General features: G+C 42.3%; 1 protein-coding gene across 1 annotated transcript in view; it reads right to left on the bottom strand.

Moving 5' to 3' along the window:
- Window positions 1-14022, bottom strand: part of VSIG1 (V-set and immunoglobulin domain containing 1) — a 75871-nt gene extending 61849 nt beyond the window's left edge. Inside the window, exons 1-2 of the mRNA XM_073547636.1 lie at window positions 13917-14022; window positions 10465-10628 (exon numbers count right to left, since the gene is read on the bottom strand). Coding sequence (XP_073403737.1) covers window positions 10465-10628; window positions 13917-13965 — 213 coding nt within the window. The 5' untranslated portion in view covers window positions 13966-14022. The remainder of the gene's footprint in view (window positions 1-10464; window positions 10629-13916) is intronic.
- Between the last annotated feature and the right edge of the window lie 10072 nt (window positions 14023-24094).

Below are 24094 nucleotides of genomic sequence, written 5' to 3'. Positions count from 1 at the left end.
ATATCCACCTGTTTGCAGCCATTACACACGCCAGTCCTCCTTTGGGCACAGGACAATCTAATCTCCTGTTCACCTCTGGGCACAAGACCTGTTCACATCCGAGACCAGTTACCGCGGATGGCAGCACTGCTGTGTACCCTGTGGAGTGCCAGGCCTCACTATGCCCTGACACACCTGAGAATCCTGAGACACTCACCAGACTCACTAAGACCCTTTCCTGAAGGGCTTTTAACATAGAAACCTGTGGCTATCAGCCACATGGAAAACCTGGGTGTGGAATGGAGCAGACTACAACACAATCATACTGCAGTCAGTTTCAAACACAACATCCAGAGCAAGTTTTCCTTACATCTGCCTTGGACACTAACATGTCCAAGACTAACCTTATTTATTATTACATTTAACCTGCATTGCAGTCACAGTTAGGCCGGTTTCACACTAGCGCATTTTCAGCGCGCGCACGGCCGGGGGTAGCTCCGCCCCCGATCCGGCTCTCTGCCCGGCGTGCCCGCCCCTTGCCTGTAGCGCCGCCTCCTAGCGGACGGCGGCGCCTGCGATCGGCGCACCCTATCTTTAGCATAGGGTGCGCCGATCGTGCGCAGGTCGTGCGCTAGTTGCGCTTTGACCTGCGCTGCGCACTTATGACGGTGCGCCGTGCGCGCCAAAATCCGAAAAGTTCGATTTTGGCGCGCACGGCGCACCGTCAAAAGTGCGCAGCGCAGGTCAAAGCGCAACTAGCGCACGGCCTGCGCACGATCGGCGCACCCTATGCTAAAGATAGGGTGCGCCGATCGCAGGCGCCGCTGTCCGCTAGGAGGCGGCGCTACAAGGAAGGGGCGGGCACGCCGGGCAGAGAGCCGTATCGGGGGCGGAGCTACCCCCGGCCGTGCGCGCGTTGAAAATGCGCTAGTGTGAAACCGGCCTTATGCCTGTGACTGCCATGCACATCTATGTCCTTCCTACACCTCCATGCATATCCTGGGGAGACTACACTGCAAACCCTACCTGTGATATCGGTCACTGCTTCACCATAGCAATCCCAGCAACACCTGTGACTGCAATGCATTCCCATAGCCTCAATACGACTCCGTGCGTATCCTGGGGAGAACACAGCACCCCCTAGCTGTAACAGAGGTCACTGCCTCACAACATACTGATTATTATATGTATTGAAAAAAAAATCACCTTCAGCAGGCAGGGGTCGGCGGCGGTGCCTCCACTGCAGCATGATCGCATCTATAATGTGCATTAAATTGTTTAACCCCTTACCTACAAGGGACGTAATATTCCGTCCATGTGACCCTGGACCTAATTACCATGGACGGAATATTACGTCCCAGCGATCAGCGTCGCCCCCGACACGTTAACCCCTTGTACACCGCGATCAAACGCGATCGCGGTGTACCGGGGGTTAAAGGGAAGCATCGGCAGGGAGGGGGCTCCCTCCTTGCTTCCCTGAGCCCCCCACGGCAGCACAATGTGCAGCGCTGCTGCGGGGGTCTCTTTCCCTACAGTCCCCGGATCCAAGATGGCGACGGGAGCCTTCGGGGGCCTGTAGGGAGCTGACTTCCTCACTGCCTGCAAAGCGCAGGCATGAGGAAGTCTGCAGAACTGCCTGTGACAGATTGCTGATCTGTCACAGTGATCTGTGATGTGACAGATCAGCGATCTGTCACAGGACAGTGATGTCCCACCTGGGACAAGGTAATAAAGTAAAAAAAAAAAAAAAAAAAGTGTTAAAAATAATTTTAAAAAAAATCGCTAAATAAATTAGTAAAAAAAAAAAATATTCCCCAATAAATCCATTTTTTCAAAATAAAAAAAAAAACAATAAAAGTACACATATTTGGTATCGCCGCGTCCGTAACGACCCGCCCTATAAAACTGTCCCATTAGTTAACCCTTTTAGCGAACCCCTTAAAAAATAAAAATAAAAAACGAAGCAAAAAATAATGATTTATTATCATACCACCGAACAAAAAGTGCAATAACGCGCGATCAAAAAGACGCATATAAATATCCATGGTACCGCTGAAAACATCATCTTGTCCTGCAAAAAACGAGCTGCCATACAGCATCATCCGCAAAAAAATAAAAAAGTTATAGCTCGCAGAATAAAGCGATACAAAAATAATTATTTTTTATATAAAATTGTTTTCAGTGCAAAAAACCGACAAAACATAAAAAAAGACCTAAATGAGGTAACACTGTAACCGTACTGACTCGAAGAATAAAACCGCTTTATCAATTTTATCGCACGCAGAACGGCGTAAACGCACCACCCAAAAGAAATTTATGAAACGCTGGTTTTTGTTCATTCTGCGTCCCAAAAATCGGAATAAAAAGCGATCAAAAAATGTCACGTGCCCGAAAATGGTACCAATAAAAACGTCAACTTGTCCCGCAAAAAATAAGACCTCACATGACTCGGTGGGTCAAAATACGGAAAAATTATAGCTCACAATATGTGGTGATGCAAAAACTATTTTTACAATAAAAAGTGTCTTTTAGCATCTGACAGCCGCCAAACATAAAAACCCGCCATAAATAGTAAATCAAACCCCCCGTTATCACCCCCTTAGTTAGGGAAAAATAATAAAACTAAAAGAAAATGTATTTATTTCCATTTTCCCATTAGGGTAGGGTTAGGGTTAGGGCTAGGGCTAGGGTTAGGGTTAGGGCTAGGGTTAGGGTTAGGGCTAGGGTTAGGGTTAGGGCTAGGGTTAGGGTTAGGGCTAGGGTTAGGGCTAGGGCTAGGGTTAGGGCTCAGATTAGGGTTAGGAGTGTGTTGGGGTTAGGGTTGGAGTTATAATTGGGGGGTTTCCACTGTTTGGGCACATCAGGTGCTCTCCAAAGGCAACATGGCGTCTGATCTCAATTCCAGCAAATTCTGCGTTGAAAAAGTCAAATGGTGCTCCTTCCCTTCCAAGCTCTGCCATGCGCCCAAACAGTGTTTCACCCCCACATATGGGGTATCAGCCTACTCAGGACAAATTACAAAACAACTTTTGGGGTCCAATTTCTCCTGTTACCCTTAGGAAAATAAAAAATTGGGGGCAAAAATATCATTTTTGCGGAAAAAAATGATTTTTTTATTTTCACGCCCAGGCGTTATAAACTTCTGTGAAGCACTTGGGGGTTCAAAGTGCTCACCACACATCTAGATAAGTTCCGTGGGGGGTCTAGTTTCCAAAATGGGGTCACTTGTGGGGAGTTTCAATAGTTTAGGTACATCAGGGGCTCTCCAAACGCACATGACACCCGCAGACCAATCCATCAAAGTCTGCATTCCAAAACGTCACTACTTCCCTTCCGAGCCCCGACGTGTGCCCATACAGTAGTTTTCTCCCACATATGAGGTATCAGCGTACTCAGGACAAATTGGACAACAACTTTTGGGGTCCAATTTCTCCTGTTACCTTTGGGAAAATAAAAAAATTGGAGACTAATTGATCATGTTTGTGGAAAAAATACGATTTTTTTATTTTCATGCCTGGGCATTATAAACTTCTGTGAAGCCCTTGGGGGTTCAAAGTGCTCACCACACATCTAGTAAGTTCCTCAGGGGGTCTAGTTTCCAAAATGGGGTCATTTGTGGGGGGTTTCCACTGTTTAGGTACATTAGGGGCTCTCCAAAGGCAACATGACACCCGCAGACCATTCCATCAAAGTCTGCATTCCAAAACGTCACTACTTCCCTTCCGAGCCCCGACGTGTCCCCATACAGTAGTTTTCTCCCACATTTGGGGTGTCAGCGTACTCAGGACAAATTGGACAACAACTTTTGGGGTCCAATTTCTCCTGTTACCCTTGGGAAAATAAAAAAAATGGGGACTAAAAGATGATGTTTGTAGAAAAAATACAATTTTTTTATTTTCACGCCCGGGCGTTATAAACTTCTGTGAAGCACTGGGGGGTTCAAAATGCTCACCACACATCCAGATAAGTTCCTTGGGGGGTCTAGTTTCCAAAATGGTGTCATTTGTGGGCGGTTTCTACTGTTTTGGTACATCAGGGGCTTTCCAAACGCGACATGGTGTCCGATCTCAATTCCAGCCAAAAACGTCAAATGGTGCTGCTTCCCTTCCGAGCTCTGCCATGCGCCCAAATAGTGGTTTACCCCCACATGTGTGGTATCAGCGCACTCAGGATAAATTGAACAATATCTTTAAGGGTCTTGTTACTCTTGGAAAAATAAGAATTGAGGGTGAAAAGATCATTTTTGTGGAAAAAATATGATTTTTTAATTGTACAACTGTATGTTATAAACTTCTGTGAAGCCCTTGGGGGATCAAAGTTCTCACCACACATCTAGATAAGTTCCTTGGGGGGTCTAGATTCCAAAATGGTGTCATTTGTGGGGGGTTTCCACTGTTTTGGTACATCAGGGGTTTTCCAATCGCAACATGGTGTCCGATTTCAATTCTAGCCAAAAACGTCAAATGGCGCTGCTTCCCTTCCGAGCTCTGCTATGCGCCCAAATAGTCATTTACACCCACATATGGGGTATCAGCGTACTCAGGACAAGTTGCACAATAACTTTTAGGGTCCTGTTACCCTTGGAAAAATAAAAATTGGGGGTGAAAAGATCATTTTTGTGGAAAAAAATATGATTTTTTAATTGTACCGCTGTACGTTATAAACTTCTGTGAAGCCCTTGTGGGTTCAAAGTTCTCACCACATATCTAGATAAGTTCCTTGGGGGGTCTAGTTTCCAAAATGGGGTCACTTGGGGGGGTTTCCACTGTTTAGGTACATCAGGGGCTTTCCAAACGCGACATGGCGTCCGATCTGAATTCCAGCCAATTTTGCATTGAAAAAGTCAAACGGTGCTCCTTCCCTACTGAGGTCTGCCATGCGCCGAAACAGTGGTTCCCCCCCACATATCAGGTATCAGCGTACTCAGGACAAATTGCACAATAACTTTTACAGTCCAATTTCTCCTGTTACCCTTGGTAAAATAAAGAAAATTGAACCTGAAGTATTTTTTTTGTGAAAAAAAGTTAAATGTTCAATTTTTTTTTAAATAATCAAAAAATTCCTGTGACGCACCTAAAGGGTTAATAAACTTCTTGAATGTGGTTTTAAGCACCTTAAGGGGTGCAGTTTTTAGAATGGTGTCTCTTTTGGGTATTTTCTATCATATAGACCCCTCAAAGTGGCTTCAAATATGATGTGGTCCCTAAAAATAAAATGGTGTTGCAAAAATTAGAAATCGCTGGTCAATTTTTAACCCTTATAACTTCCTAACAAAAAAAAATTTTGGTTCCAAAATTGTGCTGATGTAAAGTAAACATGTGGGAAATGTTATTTATTAAGTTTTTTGTGTGCCATATCTCTGTGATTTAAGGGCATAAAAATTCAAAGTTGGAAAATTGCGAAATTTTCAAAATTTTCACCAAATTTCCAATTTTTTCACAAATAAACGCAAGTTATTTGAATGAAATTTTACCACTAACATGAAGTACAATATGTCACGAGAAAATGTCAGAATCACCGGGATCCATGGAAGCGTTTCAGAGTTATGACCTCATAAAGGGACAGTGGTCAGAATTGTAAAAATTGGCCCGGGAGTTAACGTGCAAACCACCCTTGGTAGTGAAGGGGTTAAAAAAAATCTCTCAAAATGGCGCCGGACGCATTGGCGCAGTAGCATTTATAGGCGATCCAATAGATGCCAGTGGAGGGATTTGCAGAGGGGAGAGACAGGGGAGTAGCGAGGAGAGAGGTGGATTAGTCAGGCAGCAGAGTTGAGGACAGACTGGAGTGGTGCAAGAGAGTTAGCAGGGAGGCCACAGAGGAGTGTTGCAGTAGTCAAGGCGGGAGATTATGAGGGTATGTACAAGAGTTTTAGTAGATTGAGGGCTGAGGAAGGGACGGATTCTGGAAATATTTTTAAGTTGGAGGCGGCAGGAGGTGGCAAGTGTTTGGAGGTGTGGTTTGAAGGACAGGGCATAGTCGAGAGTTACTCCGAGGTGGCGGATTTCAGGTGTGGGAGAGAGCATGATGCCATTTACCATAATAGATAGATCGGATAGGGAAGATACTTGAGATGGAGGAAAGATAATGAGTTCAGTTTTGTCTACGTTGAGTTTTAGGAAACGAGAGGTGAAAAAGGAGGATATGGCTGATAACGTTGGCGATTCGATAGATGCTTCTACGCAGGAGCTGCCGGCGCCATCTTGGCGCTGGCTCCCAATTCACCAACAAATCCAGTTCAAACTACTAACACTGACCTACAAAGCCATCCACAACCTATCCCCTCCCTATATCTCTGAACTAATCTCCCAATATCTTCCCTCACGTAATCTTCGATCCTCCCAAGACCTCCTACTCTCATCCACACTTATTCGTTCCTCACACAACTGCCTCCAAGATTTCTCCCGAATATCCCCTATCCTCTGGAATGCCATGCCTCAACACGTCCGATTATCCACAACCCTCGGATCCTTCAAACAGAACCTGAAAACCCATCTTTTCAGGAACGCTTACAGCCTGCAATAACCATTCTGCCACCTCACCACTGCCCGAGCTGCCGCCTCATCACCACCAGAGCTGCTGCACCCCCGACCTTCTGTCTCTTCCCCACTATACCATAGAATGTAAGTCCGCAAGGACAGGGTCCTCTCCCCTCTGTATCAGTCTGTCATTGTAAATTTGTTGTGGAAACTTGTTTATTGTTAACGATATCTATAACTTTGTATGTAACCACCCTTCTCATGTACAGCACCATGGAATTAATGGCACTATATAAATAAATAATAATAATAATAATAATAATAATAATAATATAAATCAACTAACTAATACGTTAAGTCTCAATTAAGGCCTAAAATAATCATGTCGGCTTTCTCCTCAGCCAGCAATGGATGCGCTGGGGGGCACTGTAACAGCAACGCGTTTCGATCCAAGCAGGATCTTTTTAACAGCTGCAGAATGATATAATGACGCAAATCTTATACAAATCAGGAACCAATACAAACAGAGAAATCTATCACATGATCAGACTTTAAGGTCCTGTGTACATTTCTTGCAGAAATAAATATTTGCGTTTTACCTATATATAAAACCACCATTTAAACAGCAATACATAAATTAAAAGAAAATATAGAAATAACCTGTTAATAGTGGTACATGATTTCAGTTCTTTTATTCAAACCGCTTGGATGTCTGAACCCTAAGCAAAAAATCCAAAACACCTCCCTTGTGAGAAGGCGTCTTTTTGTATCTCTCCCACGTTTTAATTTTCCAACACTTTCTATTCCTGCCACAGACATAGCTTCCATACTACCATTATGATGCGTTAAAAAATGTTTTGAGGCCATGGATATACTGCGTGTATTTATACTATTATTTTCCACATCTCTAATATGCTCCAAAATATGAGTTTTGTATTTTATAAACTACATTTTCTGTATTGCAGTTGATAAATTGTTTAATACTATATGTCTGAGTATTACTTGCATCATTAAACTTTTTAAACCTTTGTGCATATCTACACATTTTGCATTTATTCTGACCACATCTGAAAAAACCCGTGGTTTTTAACCAATTACCAGAGGATTGCGCTGATGAAAATAAACCAGGGGAAATTATGTCACCAATTGTAGGAGCACGTCTAGCTATAATATGTGTGCCAGTTTGTAATATTTTAGCCAATGTTTCGTCCTCATATAGGATTGGTAAACATTTAAAAAAAAAATCTCCCTTATCCTGTTAAATTGGAGACTATACTCCAAACTGACAAACATTTTTTTTAACTGCATCCCTCTTTGATTTATTTTGATTTGAGGAGTTACGTAAAAAACTAAAAAAAAGCGGCTATCCGAACTGGATGCTAGAAAGAGCAAAAATTAAAGCAGAAAAAAGGGATAGAACTACTTTGTTGGAACCTGGAAATAAAAATGAATAACAGAACTGAAATCATGTACCACTATTAACAGGTTATTTCTATATTTTCTTTTAATTTATGCATTGCTGTTTAAATGGTGGTTTTATATATAGGTAAAACGCAAATCTTTATTTCTGCAAGAAATGTACACAGGACCTTAATGTCTGATCATGTGATAGATTTCTCTATTCGTATTGGTTCCTGATTTGCATAAGATTTGCGTCATTATATCATTCTGCAGCTGTGAAAAAGATCCTGCTTGGATCGAAACGCGTAGCTGTTACAGTGCCCCCCAGCGCATTCACTGCTGGCAGAGGAGAAAGCCGACATGCTATATTTTGCATTTTAATCTTTAATAAAGCTAGAAATGTTTAAGAAGCTGGAATGAATCTTTTTTTTTCTCTATCTTCAATCAATGATTCGTTGGTGTCCAGATGAGGTTCCGTGCTCCAGCTGTGGTTGGTGAGCTGGCTAGGGCTTTTTATAGGCCATTCTTTGTATATTTGTGCTAAAATAACCAGCCTAAATATAACAAGTAATAGTACATAGGTTACAAGGATGGCATTACCTTGTTTCTTATAGCATGAAAAAGAAGTGCAGGTGATCTTGACGGTATCCCCCCTGCGCCCTGATGCGCATTTCGCCCTTTGCTTCTTTCGGGGGCTTGACCATAAGGGTTAGGAGGGTCCTTTTTATGCTAATCACTGGCCAATGATCGTGCCAATAACCGTGGCATGATACGGAGTGCCGGAAGTCAGGAAAGGACTCCACGGCGAATGAGGCCATCATACTTCCTCCAAAGTGCCATTTTGAATATAGATGGGGACAACATTTTGACTAATTGTGCTCTGAATAGGCAGCAAACAAAATGACAAAGTTCAGTAGAATGAAGTGAGCTTTGTCATCTCGGTCACTGCCTATCAGAGCAGTAGCCAATGACCAACTTAATCTCCAGTACTGTGCTCTACATAAGCAGAAACAGAGATTACTTAAGGATAGCATGTATTGTGCAGTGCACATGATTCAGTACTGAATTCATTCATTTTTATCAGTTGCTTTTATATTTTTACATCGTTTTTAAACCCTAATGAGGATAAGGGTTAGGGCTACGGATTGGTTTAGGGTTAGGCTTAGGGTTAGGCTTAGGGCTAGGCTCAGTGTTAGGGATAGACTTTGGGCTAGGGTTAGGGTTAGGTTATTAAAATTGTTACATAAAAAATGTAATTTAAGAAAAAAGCAAAAAATATAAAAATGTATAACTTTATGTTTTTAAAATGTTATCAAAAAGTAGAACAAACTAGGAGGTTAAAGTGGAAACTATAATTACATCAGTATTTTCCTCTAAGGCCGGAGTCACACTACAGCGAGATACGGCCGAGTCTCGCAGGTTAAAACCAAGCTCTGGCACCGGCACTCCGGAGCGGAGCGTGCAGCTCCATGTATTGCTGTGCGGCTGCACACTCCGCTCCGGAGTGCCGGTGCCAGAGCTTGGTTTTAACCTGCGAGACTCAGCCGTATTACGCTGTATGTGATCCCGGCCTTATTACAATACATGTGCTTTGGAAATAATGGGTTCATTAGTGATCTGGTGGAAGGAACTCCGTGAGTGCTAATGGTTCATGGGCTATGGGGCTCAAAACACTTGCATGCCCCAAGCGTTGACAACTCATGCTGCACCAATGATTAAATGTATTACAAAAACTAACCAAATTATATTTCTAGTTTCAAAATTGAAAAAAAAAAAGTTTAGTTAGTCTTTAAAGATAAATCTTTTCAATTTTTACATTGTACTACAAAACTTTCTGCGAATCAGCACAAGTATCGGCATTTTAATTTTTTTCCTTATAAATCCGTAGTACAAATGAAAATAAGAAACTTTGTAATGTATGTTATTAGAGAAAGATGCTTATTTTTCCTTCTGATAACACTCTTAATATATGGGCAATATTTGTCTTCAGTGAATACAGATTTTCCCATTACTGAGATAGGAGATGGCAGTTGGTGCTCATAAAGTTCTATGGAGAATTGTAACTGCCATTTATTTTCAGGAGAACAAGCAGCATAATGTCTATATCTGCCTAAGAACTATTGTATTGGTGAAACAAAATTAAAAATGGAGGTCACGCTGCAATTTAAAGGGCATCTGCCATACATTCATTGCTGCCATTTGTGAGAACAGCAAGAAACTCTGCCTTGCGTTAAAATATGCTATTATTCAAAGTGTTTTACACCAGTTTTTTGGCATAAACACTTAGATGTAGCGGCCCCAGTGTGTTTTGGGTGACCATGGAGTCAGATCTTTGGAGTGTTTGACCAGTTCTGTAAAGAAAGGCCTCACGAATTAGGTCTCATTCTCTGTGTATAGGCAGTACTTGGGCTCTGATACATGGACATCTGATGAGACCTAAGGTGTGGATTTTGGCCAGATCTTCTGAGTTGCGGTTGCCTCAGGGAGTCACTTTGCCTTGGCCAGTGTTTAGATACCAGGCTAGGGCAGCGAAGAGAATTTGTACACTGGGTAAAAGGATCTGCAATGTATATCAGTAATAAGATTAAGTATCCTGTATACTTACCGTTATACCATCCTGGGTGTGGGCTTCTATAAAATCCCATTGTGCTATAAGATTGCGAGTGCTGGACTCCGAGAGAGTGTATGTACAGGGGAGAATTGCAGTCTGTCCCACTGTTATGTTCACCACAGAATTGGGTATAGTGACCTGCACACCGCACACCACTCCTAAAATAGGGAACACATGTATTACATTTTTTGTTAATCACACAAGTTATTTTTCATCCATCTTTTCTATGTCAAACAGTTATATCAAAATATAGGTATAAAGCGGGTGATATTGTACATGAGGATTTTTCAACATGTGTAAGACTGGCGCATAAAATAAGCACTCTGTAAGAGGAATCTGTGTTACGGGGGGAATCCAGCCTCAATGATCTTCTGGTTTCCAGTGCCTGACTATCGTTACATGCAGGTATCTTGCCTTTATACATCACATCCCCTGTGGCTTCCATTCCGCTTATTTTTTGGGAGTTTCTGTCCTTAGGTATTCTAAAGTTAACTCAGAAAAGTCCTCTCCCCCGGCTACAATTTTGTTTAAAAAAACAGTCTCCACTGCTGCTCCGAGTATGTTATTGTCTGCAGCGCTCACGTTCCATCAACAGCACTGCAGCTAATCAATGAGCTTAGCGTAACATCAGCGCTGCAGACAATAACACGACAACGGTAGCAGCGGTGGAGACTCAGCGCTGGACCAGGGGAGGGTGAGTCTAAAGAACAGATTGCTTTTTAAATAAACTGTTTCCAGTGTTGGGATTTCCGGGATGTCTAGATCAACATTCTTCATTGAATGGGTTTTAATCGCTATAAAATATCTGGAAAGTATTGTAAACTCAGATTTTAATTATTTCTGTGCAATGGTTTTCTCTGCCTCTTCCCAGAGATGTAGAAAATTATCTTTATCCTGAAATTGTAAAACTCTATGCTGGCTGGATAGGTTGGCAGCTGACAAGATGAACACTTTTTCCAAGGATATATTTTTTTCCTTAAAAAGTTATTTTCTTTTCCAATAATTTTTATTGAACATTTAAATACAAATAAGAAAGGAGGGGAGTAGGAGGGGGGAAGGGGGAAAAAGGGGGGGGAGGGGGAAGGGTAATAACAAGGAGAGGACCACAAGGTCCGAACAGGCTCTATATAGTGTCTACATTAAACATATAATCATATAGTCCTACAATCATACAAACATGTAATCAGATGGCTTGAAATTAGTTTGGTGCACATTAATAAACTAGTTCAGTGCGTTGGATACGTTTCCAGCCACTTCGCCCATTTCTTGGCATATTTGTTGAAATAGTCATGGGTAATAGCAAACCTATACTCATATGTTTTGTGTATTTTCTAAGCTCAGATTAGATCCTTCATGAAGAAGTCGCAGAGTCCATGATTAGCTTACATTCTCTACATTGCATGGAAACAGAGGCTACTGTAAACATGTGTATGTTAGATTTGTCATGCTACAATGACTAAATAATGGGTATCCATTGAGTCTCAGTTTTCTTCCAGTCTCCCCACAGCTTTGGCTTGGCTCTGTCCACCGAGGAGGCTGTTGTCGCTGACCTGCTTAATCTCACTCTTCTGCTGGTATCGTACTAATGGCCAAACAGGGCTTACATCTTCACCTGGGCACCATACCACATTATTCGATAGCCTCTAGTTTCAGATAGGTGGACAGAGGCCTCTTGATCTTGACATCACCATTTCTCAGCTTCCTCATCTACACCAGGTCCAGAGAACAACAGGTTTGAAAGATCTTTCCCCCTTCGTCTCAATCGAAGGTAGAGACTAGCAAATTTGCACCAAGCTATCTCAATATTATAAGATCCAACACAACCAAGGCCAACTCTTCCAAGCTTTAACCAGCGTTGAGCATGCCTTCGACCCACTCCACCAATGCACACAGCATCTGCAGTCTATGGGTTGCTGAGGCAGACCTGGGCAAACATCACTGATTCCGAGAGGACCCAAATTTTCCAATTGACCCATAAATTATCCTTCACACCAAGATAGCATGGACAGACTGCACAAGATTTTCCCTGCTGTACCTGATACATGTTAAAATGCAAAAATAATTGGTGGTCATGCCTCTTAACGCAATAAGGGCTTTACGTGTTTGGTAATATGCTGCTTTTTTTCTTTGGGATTGATCTGTCACACTCAAATCGTGGGTGATATCTGTATTGTATTTGGTGACAATAGATTTTCCCATTATTAAGATAGGAGGTGGCAGTTGGTGCTTTTAAAATTCTATGGCAAGAGGAGGAGCTAGAGGCAGAATCAGACATTCTGCTGAAAGTTCTCCTGAAACAGTTACAGTTCTCCATAGAACTTTTCGATCACCAACTGTCATCTCCATCCTTAGTAATGTGATAATCTGTATTTACTGAAGAAAGATTTTACCTTAAAATTGAGAATTTTGTAAATGAAAGATTAGGACAGGAGGAGGAAAAAATAATTCTCTGATAAGATATATTACAAAGATTCTTATTTTCATGTGTAATATTGAGTAATACAAAAATGACAGTTTAATGGCTCCATCTCTGTGGGATACAGTAGTAGTGCAGCTTCCTGCTGTTCCATTAGTGGTACATAAGTGCATATCCTTTGGCAGGAGTTTGGAGAAGGCAAATGGCTGGACAACAAAATAAAGTCTTTTTTTCTTATTTAGGTAAGGATATGCGCTTAGGACTGGAATACAAATTTCCTTAAAAATATTAAAGCACTTGGGTATTAAGTTATTAATCTGAACCAATGGCGAACATTGAACAAGATCACGGGATCTCTCCTACATGTCTAGATGTAGTTTATGAAAAATAGTTTATCACTAGTGTGAAATTTTGGGTACTTGTATATGAAAAGATGCACTGTAGAGGCTTCAGAGGCGGGTGACCAAGTGACCAACGTATTTAGGAGAACAGATCAGGAGAAAACAGCTCAATTGCAGAAGTTTCTGTGCAGAAACAACAGCTTGAATGTGACCAAATTATTGAGTGAACATACAGATCCAAGGCAGGAAAATATGGAAAGACGACATCCACTATGTCTTGAGGAAAGAGGCCTTCACCATCAATGAACATAGTAGGACTGTGGACCTCTTCGCCATAGGCTGTTGGAAGAGCTAATTTCCCAAATTACTAGTCTGGACTAAAAGGTCATAGTTTATAGGATTAGATGTGTATAACTGCACTCCAAGATTAAAGCAAATGGACATATGTTGACTATAATGGCTAAATATTGCAGCTTCTAAAATGTATCACCATGTTCTTGATCCGGCGTATTTCTAGATATTTTTTTCAACGCAAGACTACAACTGCAGTAAGCTTTTGTAATGCAGTTTTCTTCCAAGGGATTAAAAGGGTAGAGACTATTCTATACATATTGTGAAAACAAGACCGATTCCAGCAATGGAACAGATATCTTTTTCTAGATTGCATTTTTTATAAATTTTCTGCTTACCTATAAAAGTCCATAAGAGTGCAAAAATCCGCAGAAAAGGAGGCAACATCCTGCTACAATATCCAAAGCGCGAAGCACCAGATACTGCCTTGGTCTAGTTTGAGTCAGTTGTGATTTCTACCCAGTATTTCCTCTTATCGCTGCGCATCAGCGAGTCAACAAGGGTTTTTCACAGCTTTATCAAAAACACTCCTCCGACGGCTCCGAGTAAGGCTCTGTGGGTTTTTGTATTTTCAGCTGAATTATATTTCAGGGAGTGTGCACCTGGGATATCTGTGTTCTGTGTTAACCCCTGTGAGTTATTGGAGGACATTACACACTCATTGAACTGTAGCCCATTGTAAAACCTTAGGGGTATGTGCACTTGTGACTTAATTCAGCAGCCAATTACCTAAAGAGAACTAAACGTTTTTTTTTTTCATGTTTTGGCCAACATGGAAAGTTATGACAGTTTGGAATTCACTTCATTAGGGGATGTATCTTAATCCCTATAAATTAGTGATTTGCTTTCAAACCCCCGTTTTCTCTCCATCTATTTGCCTGCCTTCAGCTGCATTGATATCAGAGCGCACTCCTTTGGAGTACAGATGATGGCAGTGACAGGAGATAAGATGAAGCATGAGGTTGTTCTGATAAACACAACATTCAGAGGAGGAGTAAGGTGCTCACTCTTTCACTGCCATCATTTGTACTCCAAATGAGTACATTCTGATATCAATGCAGTTGAAGGCAGGCAAATAGCCTGGGGGAAGTGTCGGTTTAGAAGCCCCTTATATGACATTTTTTTTTTTTTTTACAAGATTGAAGGCAAATCCCCTAATAAAGTTATTTGAAAGTTTCATAACTGGCCTAGCCAGTCTCCAGATCTCAACCCCATAGAAAACCTTTGGAGGGATTTGAAAGTTCGTGTTGCCCAGCAACAGGCCTCAAACATCACTGCTCTAGAGGAGATCTGCATGGAGGAATGGGCCAACATACCACCAACAGTGTGTGCCTACCTTGTGAAGACTTACAGAAAATGTTTGACCTCTGTTATTGCCAACAAAGTATATATAACAAAATATTGAGCTGAACTTTTGTTAATGGCCAAATACTTATTTTCCACTATAATTGGCAAAATAAATCTTGCCAAATCAGACAAGGTGATTTTCTGGATTTGTTTTCTCATTTTGACTCTCATGGTTGTGGTCTACCTATGATGTCAATTACCGGCTTCTCATCTTTTTAAGTGGGAAAATTTGCACAATTGGTGGCTGACTAAATAGTTTTTTTTACCCACTGTAGATTGTATAAACACGTAGACTTATAGTGAGCAAAATTGCAGTGGTTATCAATGTTGTATTAGGGCTGGTTTAGACGTCAGTGACGTTCTCTTTTGATAGAATTGGTCCTAGCTTCATCTGTGTTTTGATCAGTTTCAACAGTGTCATCTGAGTTTCATCAGAATTTGCTCAGTGTTTCGTTAGTTTTCATCTGATGAGAAAATAAAATGTTTCTCCATCTATTGTTATCAGTCCATCAAAAACGAATACATCTGAATGCTGTCTGATTTTTTTTTCTCACGAACCCAAAGATTTTCATTTACGAGTTTGATCTGACACCCAAACTAATATTGGACATGTTGGACATGTTTATGCAATTTTACACAGACACGCACATGTGAACAGCCCCATAGACTGTCCTAGGTTCGAAGGCTATCCGTGAAAAACACAGGTAGTACAACACACTTACGTGACAAACAGACATCTGAATAGGCCCTAAGAAATACGCTCAACTCTGGCAGGAAAACACACAACACTGATAGGTAAAGTATGAAAAAAATCCTCAGTGAATTAAATGATTATTGCACTTGAAATTAAAGAGATTGTCCACTACTTTTACACTGATGCCCTATTTCCAGGATAGGGCATCAATATCTGTTTGGCCGAGTTCGGCACTCAGCACCCTGCCGATCAGCTGTTATCGATGTTGGCCAGATGTTCTTGTTTGCAGAGCTTGGCCGTCTCCTTGGAGTGGCCATCCGCTTCCTATTCAATTTAATAGGAGGCAGATGTGCAATAACAAGTAGACCGCCAAGCTGAGCAAGTAAGTACTTCCGACACCGATAATAGCTGATCGGCGGGGGTTCCGAATGCCGGACCCCAACCGATCAGACATTGATGCCCTATCCTAAGAATAAGGCGTATATGCAAAAGTAGTGGACAACTTCTTTAATTATTATTTTGGAAACAGAGCCAAATCTGAATTTGAGACGGAATAACTTAGAACATCTGATTCTAAATTTCTGCTTCATTTTCCTGCTGTATCCTCCTGTGTCCTCATCAGAACATTTCTAGCAATTTTGTTTTGCAATTTTTTTCCCCTGCCTGTAGCTTTATGTATTTTCTTCTGTTACATTCAAAGGAAATTTAAAAAAAAGGCCCGAACTAATAATATAACATGTCTTTTAGTTATTAAAGCTCCTACAATGTTGTTTACTGTCCATTTAAAAAAATTAAAAACATTCAGTGTGTCTCACTTTTCAGGCTCCCTAATGAAACGCTGTAACACACATAAATTGTATTAAGTCCATATTTGCATTCTCATGGTCACATGTCTACTAACTTCTCTGTCTGCCTTTTTTAATGGATATTTGCAACACTGAGAGAATCAAAAAGAGAAGCTAGCAGTCACATGCCCATTACAATGCAAATTGCATATGAGTGGTCAGGTGATGACTGCGCAAATCATAAGGCAGGGCAGAATCTTAGCAGCGTGTATACTGCACACTGCTGGGTGTCTTTGCGTTACAGTGGTTGTTGAAGTTGTTGCCTGGCCCTTTAAATGGCAGTCTTTATAGGAAAATATATGAACGTCTTACATGGGCACTATCTTCTATGTATACTGTATGGAAGGTGGTAGATCAGCTCATTCGGCTGCACATAGCGGTAGACACAGGAACGCTGTCTCTTTAAATCTACCACTGGTTTATTAAAGGTAATGCATAAATCAGGGCAGAGTTAGCAAAATAACATGGCCTTTCAGGGCTAATGGGAAAACAAAACAAACATATGGCACAGTCCATGTTGCTGCATGGATCTGCCCACTCAGGAAACAAACATAAAAAGTTTCAGCTTTCCTTATCACAAAATACAGCTCTGGAGCACTGATCTAAAGGCACACCCAATGTTAAATGAGCCAAAATGCTGTGCATTTACCTTCTGGACTCCACCCTTCGGTGGAGATATGGTGTAAAGCCTCCCACCTACTCTTCAGATGTTCACTAAACCTAGCCCTTAACATGGCCAATTAACCCCTCTCAGCACTTAGTGTGCTGTTGCATTTTCCTAGGTTCATATCTCTGACGCTAATATCCTCAGTGACACATATAGCCCCTCCAGTACTTTGCCAGTACTTTTGTCACAAGAGGTATTGGGTATTACAATGTGGTAATATTTGGACACTGAATTGTTATATGATGTGAGTGTAAGCAGAAGGATCGGGCTAGGGGTACCTTTCTTGCCCCAGGTCCAGAACTGTCAGGGCTGTCTCCTCTGTTGTCCGGAGGAAAGCTTAAAGAACCGGACCAACCTTTGCACTTGATAGCAGGGGGTGTGTCTGAGGTAAAAAGGCAAAAGTGCGAGTGGAAACTTGGCAGGAACTTATAGCGCGAAGCAGGGGGAGGTGGGTGCGCCGTTCCTCGAGCACTGTAGCAGCGCAGGCTTGCGCTCCAGCATCCCCACTGCTGACTGCAGAGACTGTGAACAGAGACGTACCATGAGCCCGTTGGCCCCCGTAAAGCAAAGTGCCAAACATTCCGGGATCGTGAGTATAGCGTGCGTGCTGCCTAAGAAGGAGCTGCTACCTTGGATCTAATCCTTACAAACAGGGAGGAAATGGTTGAGGAGGTAAAAGTGGCTGGGACCCTAGGAGGTAGCGACCATGCTCTTTTAGAATTTTGGATAACTAGAGGAGGAAGACCTGTGAAGACTCAGACGTCAAGGTTAGATTTCAGAAAGGCAGATTTTATGGGATTCAGAAAGAGAATTGGAGGGATCCAATGGCTGGATATCCTTAAAGACAAAAATGTCCAGGAAGGATGGGAAATCTTGAAAAATGAAATTCTCAAAGCACAATTGTTAACAATTCCGAAAAGAGGGAAGAATAGGAAGCATTTAAGGAAACCAGGAAGGATGAACACAGAACTTAAGCACATGCTAAAAAGGAAGAAAAAAATGTTTATAAAATGGAAAGAGGGAGGCATATCTAAAGAAGAATATAATGCTGTCTGCAGAACCTGCAGGGCACAAATCAGATTATCTAAAGCTGAAAATGAATTGAGGCTTGCAAGAGATGTCAAAAGCAATAATAAAGCATTTTGGGGATATGTCAAAAGTAAAAGAAAAGTCAAAGATGCTATAGGATTTTTACAGGATGAAAATGATGAAATGGTAAGACAGGATGTTGAGAAGGCTGAACTTTTAAATTCCTATTTTGCATCTGTTTTCTCTCAGAAAGGAAATGTAACATCAACTGTTCTTCACTGGCTTAGTGATCGGACCCAAAGAGTAGTTGTAAATGGCTGCACATCCAGTTGGAAGAATGTCTCAAGTGGGGTACCACAGGGCTCTGTCCTGGGCCCTGTATTGTTCAACATCTTTATCAACAATTTAGATGAAGGAATTGAGGGTAAACTGATTAAATTTGCTGATGACACAAAGCTAGGAGGGATAGCTAATACTAGAGAAGAGAGAGAGAGGATTCAAAAAGATATAAATAAACTGGAGAAGTGGGCAGCAACTAACAGAATGGTTTTTAACAGGGAGAAATGCAAAGTATTACATCTGGACAATAAAAATGAAAAAAGCATATACAGAATGGGAGGAATAGGGCTAAGTGACAGCACATGTGAAAAAGACTTGGGTATACTAATAGATCACAGACTGAATATGAGTCAACAGTGTGATGCAGCAGCAAAAAAGGCAAATGCAATTCTAGGATGTATTAACAGAAGCATACAGTCTAGATCACGTGAAGTCATTATTTCCCTCTACTCCTCTTTGGTCAGACCTCATCTGGAATATTGTGTCCAGTTTTGGGCACCACATTTTAAAAAAGACATCAACAAACTGGAGCAAGTTCAGAAAAGAGCGACCAGAATGGTGACCAGTCTGCAAACCCTGTCTTATGAGGAAAGGTTGCAGAATTTGGGAATGTTTAGTTTGCAAAAGAGAAGACTGAGAGGAGACTTAATAGCTGTCTACAAATATCTAAAGGGCTGTCACATTGTAGAAGGATCAACTTTATTCTCATTTGCACAAGGAAAGACTAGAAGCAATGGGATGAAACTGAATGGGAGGAGACACAGATTAGATATTAGAAAAAACTTTTTGACAGTTAGAGTGATCAATGAGTGGAACAGGCTGCCACGAGAAGTGGTGAGTTCTCCTTCAATGGAAGTCTTCAAACAGAGGCTGGACAGACATCTGACTGGGATGATTTAGCGAATCCTGCTTTGAGCAGGGGGTTGGACCAGATGGCCCAGGAGGTCCCTTCCAACTCTACGATTCTATGATTCTATGATTCTATGACCGGGTGTGTGACCGTGAGCTGTATCCTGACCCCCCGGTGCATATTTGTCAGGCCATGTTGGATTCCGACATTGCTGTGCCTTACCCTCCACAGCACCCACTGGACTCAGGATCCCGCAGGAGGCATCAGAGACTCACTGCTGCTGGAAGGACTCAGCTCGTCGTTGTCTTCAGGACTACACCAGATTAAACCCGCGCTGACCGTTGGTGCCAACGCTTGTTTCGTGGACTTTACAGTCTGGAAGTTGTCGGATTAGATAAGTTTTACCTTAAGAACTGCTACCATCATTTTCCTGTAATGTCACGGGTGACTCGATACTTCTCCTCCAGCAGGGCGAATTTACAGAGATAAGGGAAACTGATACAATGGAAGGCCCTGCAATAGGGAACAGGGACGTGGAGACCTCCTGCACTCCCCTGAGTCAGTGTCTCTACACTCCTGACGGTCCCTAGGCAGGTTCCGCACCTGGCGACGAGCAGGATACCTAAAAACCCTAGCTCACCCTGCACCTATCCCTTTCTAATGAATTGGACGGTGCAGAAACTAATCCCACCACTGCACTAAAACACACATAAGGAAAGTTACAAACAGGGAAAAACCATTTAGCTTTGCTTTGTTGCTATTGCTCCCAGCAACAGAGTCCAGCACCTGAGTGCAGCTTTCCTCTTGAATAGCTGCTACTTCACCAAAGCTCTGTCAGAGCTGCAAGGAACTCCTCACTGTTGCTCCTTCCACACCAGGACTCTGACTGAGCTGAAAGGAACTCTTCTCTAGCTCCTTCCTCCACCAAGGATGGTTGGAAATGACCAATATCACCAACAGTGAGTGAGACCACCTGACTCTCATTTATATGCAAGAGCCAGAGCAATCACACCTGCTAGTAATTCCCGTGTAATAATACTAGCCACCACCGGGGGCAAAACTAGAACTGAAGACACCACTGTGTAATGACCCTCATGGCCACCGGGGGCAAAACTAACTTTAAGCAAACAGCTTAAAGGGAAAAAAAAAGGTTACATGTGCTTTTATCTGTCACAATCCAGCATGGATCGTGACATTTCCCCTGCATTTTCCCCAACCGTAATGTCACAAGAGGACTGGCAAGTAAACTGGGACCAGGGGCAACTTTCCTGGTGCTAACATTAAGGGGCGTCCTAGCATGCCCTGTTCCCTGGGATACCTCAGATGGCGAGTATGCCGGGGCCTCCGCCCTTACCCTGTCTCCCATATCTCCCAACCGTCCCAGATCTGGCAGGACAGTCCTGATTTTGACTGCCTGCCCCACTGTCCCACCTGGGAGCTTATTTTTCCCACATTGCACTGAGCCGCCATGCCACCCCCATGCACCGACCCCATCCTCGCCCTCCCAGACAGACCCACTGGCTACCGCAGCCCCTCACTGATAAATCCCAGCAATGACGTCGCTGGGCTGCTCTGTGCGCACAGGACCTGTGATGAGGTCACAGGAGGGGAGGAGTCAGGGGTCACATGATCAGGGCCTCGGTGTATGCAGGACTCTGCTGTGCTGGTTGTTGTCATGGTGCTGGATGGGGGAAGTAAGTGTTGGGTCAGGGGGGTTTACAGGGTGGATGTAGCAGAGCCGTGTGTATGGGGTGTGCAGAGCGGAGCCGCGTGTGTATGAGGTGTATGGAGCGGAGCCTCGTTTTTACGAGGTGTACGGAGGCGGAGAAATGTTTTTATGAGGTGTACGGAGCAGAGACGCGTGTGTACAAGTTGTATGGAGCGGAACCGCGTGTGTACGAGGTGTACGGAGCGGAAACGCATGTGTACAAGGTGTATGGAGCAGAACCCCGTGTGTACGAGGTGTACGGAGCGGAACCGTACACCTTTCTTTCTCTCAATCTGTTCTTTCTTTCTTTCCCCTCTTCCTTTCTCTCTCTCTGTTCTTTCTTTCGCTCTGTCCTTTCTTTCTTTCTTTCTTTCCCCTATCTAATCTTTCTTTCTCTCTCTGTTCTTCCTTTCTCTCTGTTCTTTCTTTCTTTCCCATCTTTCTTTCTTTCCCATCTCTGTCTTTCTGTTCTTTCTTTCCCCTCTTTTTCTGTCTCTCTCTGTTCTTCCTTTCTTTCCCCTCTTTTTTTCTTTCTCTCTCTCTGTTCTTATTTTCTGTCCACTCTTTCTTTCTCTCTCTGTTCTTTTTCTTTCTTTTTCTTTTCTCTCTGTTCTTTCTTTCCCCTCTTTCTTTCTCTCTCTAATCTTTCTTTCTCTCTCTAATCTTTCTTTCTTTCTCTTTCTGTTCTTTCTCTCTTGCTCTGTTCTTCCTTTCTTTCTCTCTGTTTTATTTTTCTTTCTCTGTTCTCTTTCTTTCCCCTCTTTCTTTCTCTCTGTTCTTTCTTTCTTTCACCTTTCTTCCCCTCTTTCTTTCTCTCTCTCTCTGCTCTTTCTTTCCTCTCTTTCTTTTTTCTCTCTCTGTTCTTTTTTTCTGTCCCCTCTTTCTTTCTCTCTGTTCTTTCTTTCTCTGCTTCTTTCTTTCTCTCTAGCTCTCTGTTCTTTCTCCTTTCTTTCTCTCTCTGTTCTTTCTTTCCCCTTTCTTTCTTTCTCTCTGTTCTTTCTTTCTTCCCCTCTTTCTTTCTCTGTTCTTTCTTTTTCTCTCTTTCTTTCTCTATTTCTCTGTTCTTTCTCTCTTTCTTTCTCTCTGTTCTTTCTCCTCTTTCTTTCTCTCTCCCTCTCTGTTCTTTCTTTCCCCTCTTTCTTTTTTCTCTCTCTCGGTTCTTTTTTCCTGTCCCCTTTTTCTTTCTCTCTCTGTTTCTTTCTCTCTATCTCTCAGTTCTTTCTTTCTTTCTCTCTCTGTTCTTTCTTTCTTTCAGCTCTTTCTTTCTCTCTCCCTCTCTCTTCTTTCTTTCCCCTTTCTTTCTTTTTCTCTCTCTGTTCTTTCTTTCCCCTCTTTCTTTATCTCTCTGTTTTATCTTTCCCCTCTTTCTTTCTCTCTCCTTTTCTGTTCTTTCTTTCCCCTCTTTCTTTTTTTCTCTCTCTCTTTCTGTTCTTTTTTCTGTCCCCTCTTTCTTTCTCTCTTTGTTCTTTCTTTCTCTCTCTGTTTCTTCTTTCTTTCTCTTTCTCTTTCTTTCTTCTTTCCCCTCTTTCTTTCTCTCTCTGTTTTATTTCTCTCTGTTGTTTCTATCTTTTCCTCAGTACCAGTGTGCCCACAGTACCAGCCACTATGCCCATAATACCAGACACTGTGCCCTCAGTACCAGTCAGTGTGATCAGCAGTGCTAAATGGGTGCGATTGGGGCATTGACATGGCTGTGACTAGTTGTGAAATGGATGTGGTCGGGGTGTGGCCTAAAATTTTCCAAACAGTCACACAATAAACTTTCCAGATCTTCAAACACCAGCTTCTCCCTCTCCAGATCTATGTAGCAAGTGCTAACTCTGACAAGGATCTGGCCAGCAGGTCTAGCTTTTATAAAAGAGAGGAGTGGTTAACCAAGCACAGCTGAATGCAAGGATTTCCACATGGCCGATTAACCCCTTTCCTGCTGCAAGAAACCAAACACATTCAATACACCAGAGAATTGCTTCTTCTCAGCGGTGAAGCAGGAGCCATCAGACGCTGCTGTCTTCTGGCTCTGCTCTGTCGCGGTAACCCCCGTGACACTTATATCCTTTATTACCTACTACCTGCATTATCCCTGTTTAACTTTTTTTCTCCCTGCGTGGAGTACCTACACTACCGTTCAAAAGTTTGGGGTGACCCAGACAATTTTGTGTTTTCCATGAAAACTCATACTTTTATTAATCAAATGAGTTGCCAAATGAGTTTAATATCTAGTCCAGACATTGACAAAGTTCGAAAAAAAGATTTTAATTTGAAATAATTTTCTCCTTCGAACTTTGCTTTCGTCAAAGAATGCTCCCTTTGCAGCAATTACAGCATTGCACACCTTTGCCATTCTATCAGTTAATTTGTTGAGGTAATCTGGAGAAATTTCACCCCATGCTTCCAGAAGCCCTTCCCACAAGTTGGTTTGGCTTGATGGGCACTTTTTGCGTACCATACGGTCAAGCTGCTCCCACAACATCTCAATGGAGTTGACATCTGGTGACTGCGCTGGCCACTCCATTACAGATAGAATGCCAGCTGCTTGCTTCTTCCCTAAATAGATCTTGCATAATTTGGAAGTGTGCTTTGGGTCATTGTCCTATTGTAGGAAGAAATTGGCTCCAATCAAGCGCTGTCCACAGGGTATGGCATGGCATTGCAAAATGGAGTAATAGCCTTCCTTCTTCAAAATCCCTTTTACCATGTACAAATCTCCCACTTTACCAGCACCAAAGCAGCTCCAGACCATCACATTACCTCCACCATGCTTGACAGATGGTGTCAGTCACTCTTTCAGCATCTTTTCAGTTGTTCTGCGTCTCACAAATGTTCTTCTGTGTGATCCAAACACCTCAAACTTGGATTCGTCTCTCCATAACACTTTATCCAATATTCCTCTGTCCAATGTCTGTGTTCTTTTGCCTATATTAATCTTTTCCTATTATTAGCCAGTCTCAGATATGGCTTTTTCTTTGCCATTCTGCCCTGAAGGCCAGCATCCCGGAGTAACCTCTTCACTGTAGACGTTGACATTGGCGTTTTGCGT

Source organism: Dendrobates tinctorius, unplaced genomic scaffold (genome assembly GCF_039654945.1).
Source record: "Dendrobates tinctorius isolate UK_male_01 unplaced genomic scaffold, ASM3965494v1 ptg000154l, whole genome shotgun sequence".
NCBI lineage: Eukaryota > Metazoa > Chordata > Amphibia > Anura > Dendrobatidae > Dendrobates > Dendrobates tinctorius.
This window is presented reverse-complemented; position numbering and strand designations above follow the sequence as displayed.